Source organism: Trachemys scripta, chromosome 4, assembly GCF_013100865.1.
Source record: "Trachemys scripta elegans isolate TJP31775 chromosome 4, CAS_Tse_1.0, whole genome shotgun sequence".
Classification (NCBI taxonomy): domain Eukaryota; kingdom Metazoa; phylum Chordata; order Testudines; family Emydidae; genus Trachemys; species Trachemys scripta.
Genome location: NC_048301.1, coordinates 11,282,238 through 11,291,543, shown reverse-complemented (window position 1 = coordinate 11,291,543; position 9,306 = coordinate 11,282,238). Strand labels below are relative to the sequence as shown.

The window sequence follows — 9,306 nt, the reverse complement described above, 5'->3', positions numbered from 1 at the left end:
ACTTTCTTTGATACCTCAACGTCTTCGTCTTTGACAGGCGTTTTGCTTTTAATCCAAGAGCTTCTTGGCAGCTTTTGCTTTGCAGTCCCCTGTATTTACCCACTTTTCCCCCCCTTTCCCATAATGTTTACTCTTATATTTTAATATCCTCATTTTTGTGTGTGTGTGAGTGTGTGTGTGAGTGTGTTATCTCCCCCCCCCCCGCTTCCTCCTCTCCCCAGCAATAGGGTAACGTGATCTTTGCTGTCCGTCATGTTAATTGTACAATTAGTTCATATGCCCCAGCCCAGAATGTATATTTTTAAAGCGAGCATCGTTTCTTTTATGTATATTCTGGTGTCATTTTGGTCGCTGTTATTTGTTGCCTGATTGTCCCCCTGGTGCAGCAGTGGCCTGTTTTCCTCCCCCTGTTGTGTGTTTTTATTATTTCCCCCCTGGCTTAGATGTGTCAATCATTCTCTGCCTGCCATTGGTTGGAGAGTTTGCGTCAAAAAGTTGCCAGAGCGGCGCTTTCTCAGCAAATCTCCCCGAGAGAGGTAGAGACCTCAGCTCCAACTCACTCTCCACTGTTATTAAAAAGCAAATCACTTGGCCAGATCCTGCAACGGCCGACTTTGTAGGTATCGAATCCACACCCCGGCCCCTCGCTCGCCTGTAGCCTCGCTCGCCCCTTTTTCGTTGACTTCTTGGGCCAGGTGGATCCAGAATGCAAGATTTCTAACCTACTGCTTTGTGATTTCTTTTGTAGGAGAACTCTTGATTTTGAATTTGGCCAGGATCATTTGGTCCGTTTTTTGCCCTGCCCCCGGCACACGCCTCCCTAGACGCTTCAAGGTAAGTGAAAAGGGGTTTGCTTTTTTGAAAGAATCGTTTTTCGGCGCATGTGGATGGGATTCTGCTGTACCCCCTGAATCTCGCCTGTAAACCTGAGCTGCTGTATCAGGAGAGTTGACAATAAAATGCTTGCTTGCTTTTTGGGGAACGGGTGAGGGCGGATTTCTCTTTGCACCGGGCAGTCATCCGAAGCATCAAGACTCTCTTTAGATATCATTTTTGGAAGGAAACGTAACCCATTGTTTTGATTTAGAACGATCATATTTTCGCAGTCCTGGGGGGGAGGGAAGAGAGGGGAGAGGAGCATGTTTAGAAACTGGCTCGCCTATGCCCCCAATTTAAATCATTTTCCTTTCCCCGAAATGTAGAGTCTTTCCTCTGGATGAAAATGCAGGGACCAAATTAGCTAATTGAGGAGGCGGGTAGATACAGCCCCTCGAATTTCCCCCTTCCCTTCCTTTATGCTGTTGTCTGTGGGACTCTCCTCCACAAGATCGAGTTTTTCCATGGGGGGGAGGGGGACAACAACCCTTATTGTTGTGGTTATTGGCCTGATCCTCTTGACTCGAGCCGCTCTCTGGCGGTACATATACTTTTTAAATAAAAAAATAATTGGAATTAAATCCCCTCGCCTCAGCGGTTATTGATAAACAGATTTCTGCCTAAGACTCCCGATCGATAGACTAAGCAAAGGAAAAAGTCATTTTGCAAACATGGCTTTGACCAGAAAGGACTCGAGGCAACAAGAAAAGGGTTAGATTAAAAAAAAAGTGGATATGTGCAGGGGGGGCGACTCTTTAAAGCATCTTGGGGTGGAGAGAATAAATAAATAAATGGGAAACTGCTTCTATCTGCTGTTTAAATGAATGACAGGAACTGGATCGATTTCTAAAAGGGAGACGAATGGTTCGCAGCTTCATTGGAAAGGTGCTTTCAAAGAGAAGCCATTTGCTTTATATACAGGACTCCGGCGTATGTAGGTACATATTGGGTTCCGGGCCGGCGTATGTAGGTGGCAGGCACTTCCCTTCTTTGAAAGCACCTTTATTAGCTAAACTGGAGCTAATATACATACAGCTCTTTAAACTTGTTCCCCTTTAGTGGAAGAAGGTAACCTCAGTGCAAGTTTCTCCCCAGTGGTAATCTCTTCTTTATTCAGTCATTCGGGGCTACGTTTGTTTACATTCATGGCGACCCAAGCGGGCTTAAGGTGCAAATCAAATCAAATGTTTTTAAAAAGCGTGAGCCTGGCAGGATTTGGGGGGTTTAATATAATACGGTTGGTTAGTCCGTTCCTGGGTCGATCTCTGGTTTTAACCCTGCCTGTGGTTTCATTGTATAGCAATGAAGGGCTGGGTTTTTAAAACTTTGTATTTATTTTTATGAAGGAGAATTTTGAGGTTTTGGAATGTTTTTAGTTACACTGGTCGGGTCGAATGAAAAGCAAAATTTGATCAGACCTCTAAACCCACTGCTAACTTTGGAATACAAAAAGTTCCCCTTCCTGTTAAAAGGGAAGGAGAGAGACTGTCACAAAAAATATTAAAAACCAGAAAGTGACTATGCACAAAAAAGGGGGGGGGGTCTCTTAAATGATTCTCTCACGTTCAGCCAAAGCCTGGTGGATTCCCCAAGGCCTCAAACTTTCCCTGCAGTTCTTAAAAGGCCAAACACCGGGCTTCTTGTTTTGATAAACAGTGTGCCAGTCTATATGTTTTGTTTCATTGCCATCAGGCAGAAAATTAATCAGTGCACATGATCTGCAGAGCTGGGTCTGGCGGCCCGTAATTAGGGACCGTGTGCCACTCGGATTATCTCGTTAGTTTATCAAGAAAACATTTATTATAATTAATTCTTGGACGGGGTAATTATTATTGAGCGAGGGGCGAGCAACTGGTAGATTGGATCTTTGGGAGAGAGAAAAAGGTGACAGATTGCGCAGAATAGCCGTTAGGTATAAAACTGCGATCTTGCTATGAAGCAGGTCAGATCAACCAACCCGCATGGAAAGGGGCTTCGCTGCTGAGCAGGTAGGACGTAAACCAAACTTTTCATTGTATTTCCACTTGCAGGCAAGTGTGTTTTGTAAACGCCTTGGGTTTATAGTGTATCCCTCCACTTTCAAAGTGATGCAGTTTTTCTGCACTAAAAAAAAAAAAAAAGAGGATAGGAAAATCTCTCCCACCAAGGCTAAAACGAATTCACTTGAAAAAAGTTTGACACCAATGATGGAAGCTTTTAATCCTATTTCAGTAGGAAACTGGGCCTAAAAGTTGCATGTGGTCAAACATCAAAACAATACAAATAAGAGCGATTTTTTTTTGTTCTGAGAATTTTAAAAATTTAAACTTAAATTCTTCCCCAAGGATTTTTGTGAAACAGATGCGTGAATGACCAATGTGTGTATATGTGTGTATTATACATGTATATGTCACACAAACACACAAATATGCACACACAATATTCTTTTTAAAACAAACATCTTCTTATCCTATTTTTCTCCCTAATAGAAGAAGGATTTGCAAATTATTTATAATTAGGTTCAAGAGGAAATACAATAATAAGTATCTGAATGTATTAATTAATTCATGCAATTCAGGAAAGTAAAAAAAAAAAAAAAACCAGTAAAATACTAATTCAAAATCTTGACTGGGGTTTGCAGTAACATAGGAACTGAAATAGAGGAAGGTGTCTTTGTTTATAACTTGGCTGAGATGTATTTATTTAATGAAATATCTACCTTTGAATATGGGGGGAAACCCTGAAATGTCTCAAACATTCACTTTTTTGGTGCATTAACTTTCAATTAAAGGAGATATGTTTTTGTAACGCGAAAAATAAATTAACTTCCCTATTAAGGAGTTCATTCAAATAGCTGCTTGTGCAGGAAGCCAGCCAGTCTAAAATATCACTATCCAAATCTTCTAGAGACTAGGACACTTGGAAATTCCTTACCCTTTGTCCGCCATTTTGGAAAAAAAATGTCGCTTTCTCAAAGTTGCAAAGTCCTTAGCTCTTTCCAAGAGCAGGACAAGATTTTTATTAAAGAAATGCTAATGTTTTAATCTGCCAGGATGTGTTAATGTCACACTTTGGAATCCTGAAGCAGGGTGAAAAAGTAAATAGTTTTTTTGGGGGGCAGGCGGCTGCATTCCAAATAGGTGTCAGAAGGGCTTGGGACACAACACCAAAGGGAATTTGTGGCTGGAAAGTTAAATGATGACACTTCTCCTACCATCACCTCGCTGTTTCTTAAGACCACAAAGCTGTATACAGTCTAAATGCAAGAGTGGATTGCATGGTAACGTGCATCTTCCTGTTAACACAGTCTTGCAATGGAAAGAAAATGCTGCAGATGTTCAATGATACTCTTTTACTACCAGGGGAAATCTGGAAGCAAGTTTAGCCATGTGATGATTTCTGTTTGAAAGTTAAATGCTTGTTTGTTTAGCGTTAGCTCCATAAGCAAGAGCTTCTGAAAGCCTAATAAATCTCTTACTTACCTCTAAATCTAATTACCCAAAGTACTAATTAGGTGAAAAATGGCTGACAGAAATCACTTCAAACGTGGAATGATCGTGGTGGGACAGAAAAGTTTGCCTCTTTCCAAGGTAGCATTTCAGGTCTTAAATGCACCAGCATTTTGGGGTTCGTAGCAGTTGAATGTGGCAAACGCTGGGGTAATTAAAAAGCCCTGCAACAAGACCGAGGGAGAGATCAGTTTCTTGAATTGTTTCTTTGTTTCTCACCAATGGGCTTTGTTATCAGCATTATTTATTTAGCCAAGGAGGTCTTTGTGTCTGCAAATGGCCCCAATCAAGTTTTGTTTGAGACAATTAGCTAGTGCCAGCCAACGAATCCTATGCAAATGCCCAGGGTAGCAATACAATGTGTGCATTTGAAGGCATGGGGGGTTGTGCTCCTGCGAGGCGGGTTGTAATTACTGGATGGGGTGTAACTTTTTTTGTTTTGTTTTTTAAATGCGTTTATCTAGTCAGTATCCTCCGGTCCAAAATGCAGCTGGAGGTCTCGGTGTCTCCGAGCAGAGGGATTGGCCTGTTGAGATTCACACTCAAACAAGCCAGCGGAGATAAGAGATCGACTCCAGACAGCTCGATTAACCAACCCCTCCTTTTTTTAATTTCACTTTGTAGACACCTGATTTCAGCCAGCCCGCCGGGACCCCGAATCTCCGCGCCCGAGGGAATCGAGACCTTCCGGGCCTTTCCCCCTTCCCCGAATTTTTGGCCAACTCCCCTCCAAGCACAACTTTAGCATGATGTCTTATCTCAAGCAACCACCTTATGCAGTCAACGGGCTGAGTCTGACAACCTCGGGCATGGACTTGCTTCATCCTTCCGTGGGATACCCGGGTAAGCGGCGTGACCCGGCCTCTGCTGCCGAGGGAGGAAAGGACTCCGCTGCGCTGGGGACTGAGTCAGGCCCCTGGAGAGCAGGGCTCGCCCCGGCCCCCGGCCTTGGGTACACTCCATAGCCCCAACCAGAGGATCTGGGGTCAGGGCAGCCAAGAACGCCCTGCCTCCTGGCCGGAGAGGCGCGGCCGGCATGGGCTGGGAAGCGGGGGGTGGGTAGCTTGGGGCAGGGGGCGCATGTCCCTGGGAAATGCGCCCTAGCGCCTTCCCCCGCCGCGGTAACTTTCCCAGCTGGTGCTTGGGGCTGCGGGAGCGGGGCTGGGCGGGGGTCCCTGCCATGAGGGGCTCGGGGCGCTGGGGGCGGGGGGTTTGCTGTCCCCGGGGGGCGCTGCGCGGGGTGCTGTGGGGAAGGGTCTGCGCGGTGCCTGGGCCGGTTGCCCGGCTGGGCTGAGGGGCTGCTGCTGAATGTCACTAAGGGCCTCCGGCTGCTCTTCGCAGCGACCCCTCGGAAGCAGCGGCGGGAGCGCACCACCTTCACCCGGGCGCAGCTGGACGTGCTAGAGGCGCTGTTCGCCAAGACCCGCTACCCGGACATCTTCATGCGCGAGGAAGTAGCTCTGAAAATCAACCTGCCCGAGTCTAGGGTGCAGGTAGGGACCCATTCCCCCGCTCCCGTTCACCCAGGCCAGCCACCCGCAGGGCTGGGAGCTTCCCGGACCTGGCGCCCCAAGACACCCTCCATCAGCAGCCCCCTTCCTCCCTCAAGCACTCCCCTGGCCGTCCTGCCTCCCAGCCTGCCCTAGCCCCAGCCCTCCGCCCCTCGCCCCAGCCTTTATCCCCTGGAATCCAAAGACGACTCTCCCCAGCAGCCCTCTCCATGGATCGCAATTGCCAGAGGCAGGTTTTGTGGTCAGGAGCCGCCGCTAGGCCGGGAGAGTTCAGTTCCTTTGCTGGTGTCTGTAGAGCTGGGACAGCTCGGGGACAAACGCCCTAGGCCCAGCCAATCCTTGCTCTCCTGGAAGCTGCCGAAGGGACCCGATCCTTGCTCCCGCTGAATTGCAATGAGAGCCAGGGCAGGCCCCAGGAAGGGGTCCAGGGAACGTGCATGGGAAGCTCAGGGAGGAAACCTGGCTGGCGCGCACTCCTGCAAAACGCAGCTCAGTGGCTTTAGCGGGGAGTCTGATTTCCCCCTTTTCTCCCTGCCTGAGCGGTGTCACAAATAGACTCAAACCCAGGCCCAGCCTGTGCTCCCGCAGCCAGTCCGGGGGGCCTCTTTGCCGCTTGGAAGCAGCTCCCAGAGCCATTGACGGAGGCTACAGAGACTCCATAGGCAACGGGGACAGCTGCAAGGTCTCACCTCCGCCTGCCCCGCCAGCTAATTGGAGAGCAAGTGTCTGGGAGGCCATTAGACTCCAGACAAGGGACCCCTCCTGCACCTATTCAAAGCCAGAGGTGTTTTGACGTCAGTGGATGAAGGCTGGGGGGGGGGGGGTTTGCTGGGAACCTTAACAGTGTTTCCAACTGAGTCAAGGGGCAGCAGAAATCTGGCTCTCACACTCACTGAGGGACTGGAGTGGTGGGTAGGGAAGAGAATGGGGGAGGAGGGATCTAGTCTTGCCTTCCTTACTCAGGCAAAAATCCCAGGGAAGTCCCTTTGGCCCGAGTAAGGACTGAGCTCCGAACGTTTGTTTGGCGCAAACAACTTTCAGGGAGTTTTATTAGCCTAGTCTTCTCGTGTCTGGGGGCGCCAGCCTCCCTCCCTCTACCCACCTTGGTTTTAGGGTTTTTATCTGAGCAGCAGAGCCAGTTGTTTGAAACTTACCAGGGTCCCACTCCCACAGGACCTGTTTTTGCCATTGACTCTACCGGTCCAGGAGAGATCCTCCGCAGGATCGGGACCTAAACCTGAGTGAAAGGGTCTATGTTACCCTCTCTGTGTCACTGGTCCCAGGGCATCTATAGGGCCAAAAGGCCAATTGCAGTAAAGGGCAACACATCTTTAAATAGCCAACTGATCTTGGGAATCTGCAGCGCCTGGTCTATATGGGCAACACAAGCAACTAGCTACAGCGAAGGTGCCATCTGCAAAAACCAGCAGTGCTATCATGTTAAAGGCCCCATTTCCCCTTCCTCTTCTCCCCTCCCCCAGTAAACTGTCCACACAACAGGACCAAGACTTTCTGTAGACCCTAACTGGCAGCGAGCAGTGCCTTGGGGCCTGGCAGAGCCTCCAGGAGAGGGAAGGGTCGAGGCGAGAGGGCACGAGTGGAAGTGGGTTGTTGGGATCAGTGGGCAGCAGCCCCGGATGCCTGGGTTCCCCGCGGCGCGAATAATCCCCCAATCAAATACCTGCTCTGCATGTCCATCGGCGAGGCCGGGCAGCTGGGCCGGGAGCGGAGAATCCGCCGCCTGCCTCAGGGACAAGCAACGCCTCTGCGAACACGCTCTCCCCTTTGTCTCCCTGTTTCCACCCGGTGTGAGGCTCTATTGTTTCCAATTAACTGGCGGCCCTGGGGGGCCCGAGGCTGGCAGGCAGAGCAGATTGAGAGGGTTATTCCCCCCCCCCACCATGCCCTTATTAAACGGTTTGATTTGCTCATTTCTACTTCTTCCTCCTCCCAATCCCGCAGTGTGGGACCCCTTTCAAACCAGCCCCCGCTGGGATAACCCCCGGGCGCCTCCGACCCCCTCCTCGCCCCTGGGCAGGGGCATTCGCGGCACTAACCCGCGGCTTCTCTCTCGCCTTCCCTCCCAGGTGTGGTTCAAAAACCGCCGGGCCAAGTGCCGCCAGCAGCAACAGCAGCAGCAGAACGGGGGCCAGAGCAAAGTGCGGCCGGCCAAGAAGAAGAGCTCCCCGGCTCGCGAAGTAAGTTCGGAGAGCGGCACCAGCGGGCAGTTCACCCCCCCTTCCAGCACCTCCGTCCCAGCCATTTCCAGCAGCAGCGCCCCCGTGTCTATCTGGAGCCCGGCTTCCATCTCCCCACTCTCAGACCCCCTGTCCACATCCTCTTCTTGCATGCAGCGCTCCTACCCCATGACCTACACCCAGGCTTCAGGTTACAGCCAAGGCTACGCTGGTTCAACCTCCTACTTCGGGGGGATGGATTGTGGATCTTATTTGACCCCGATGCACCACCAGCTTCCTGGACCAGGGGCCACACTCAGCCCTATGGGCACCAATGCAGTCACCAGCCATCTCAACCAGTCCCCAGCTTCCCTTTCCACCCAGGGCTATGGAGCATCAAGTTTGGGCTTTAACTCAACCACCGACTGCTTGGATTATAAGGACCAAACCGCCTCCTGGAAGCTAAACTTCAATGCTGACTGCTTGGATTATAAAGACCAGACATCTTCATGGAAGTTCCAGGTTTTGTGAAGGCCTGTAGGACCCCTTTGTGATAAGAATAAATATGAATAATAAAGAAATAATAATAATAAACATACTGGGCTGAACATTCCAGTTTTAGTCAGGTCTTGGTTAAATTAAAGAGAAAAAAAAAAAGAAAAAAAAAAAGAAAAAAAAAGAGACAGTTGGTGTGATCATACCTAGATTCACCTCCTGCCCAAAAGCTCTGGAAAGGAATAAAGAAGAAATGAAGGAAGAAGGCCTTAAAAGGACAGATCATCTACTGAGCAGAAGCAGACAGACCTACCTGTGTTCTTTATAGTTTTAGCCAACTGTTGGGTTTCTTTGTTTGAAAGGAATGGCAGATCATTCCACCTATGGGCCAGTTTTAAAAAGAAAGTCTAGGTTTGGTTGTGTTTTTTTTTCTCTCTCCTTTCTTTTGTGTGTGTGTGGAAAGATCCTTCACCCAGAGGTTTCCAGCGTGCTAGCCAACCCTTGGTTAAAAATCTTTGGAATGGACAGCGTCTCTCTCTCTTTCTCTCTCTCAAGCTCATTCAACTGTTTCATGCCCAACTTGCTAGTTGGCACTGACAGACCTTGGTTCAGGGTTGTGTGGGTTGTGTGACTGATTGTCCTAGCTGCACTACTTTATTTAAAAAAAAAAGAAGAAGAAGAAATGTTCATAAGGAGTCAATATGTAGTTTTTAAGAGACAATCAGTGTGTGTCTTATATACATGGTACATCTGTGGTTT

At 48.9% G+C, this 9,306-nt stretch overlaps 1 protein-coding gene across 1 annotated transcript; it reads left to right on the top strand.

Moving 5' to 3' along the window:
- Positions 1 to 393: 393 nt before the first annotated feature.
- On the top strand, positions 394 to 8,750 carry OTX2 (orthodenticle homeobox 2). Its single transcript, XM_034770582.1, has 5 exons — positions 394 to 616; positions 749 to 834; positions 4,989 to 5,207; positions 5,706 to 5,857; positions 7,963 to 8,750. The coding sequence occupies exons 3-5, from the start codon at positions 5,111 to 5,113 to the stop codon at positions 8,581 to 8,583; spliced, it is 870 nt and encodes a 289-aa protein (XP_034626473.1). The 5' UTR covers positions 394 to 616; positions 749 to 834; positions 4,989 to 5,110; the 3' UTR covers positions 8,584 to 8,750.
- Positions 8,751 to 9,306: the final 556 nt, after the last annotated feature.

Coding starts and splice junctions, on each gene's coding strand:
- OTX2 (XM_034770582.1), top strand. CDS start 5,111: ATGATGTCTTATCTCAAGCAACCACCTTATGCAGTCAACGGGCTGAGT. Junction 5,208..5,705: donor TCCTTCCGTGGGATACCCGG/GTAAGCGGCGTG, acceptor TGCTCTTCGCAG/CGACCCCTCGGAAGCAGCGG. Junction 5,858..7,962: donor TGCCCGAGTCTAGGGTGCAG/GTAGGGACCCAT, acceptor CTTCCCTCCCAG/GTGTGGTTCAAAAACCGCCG.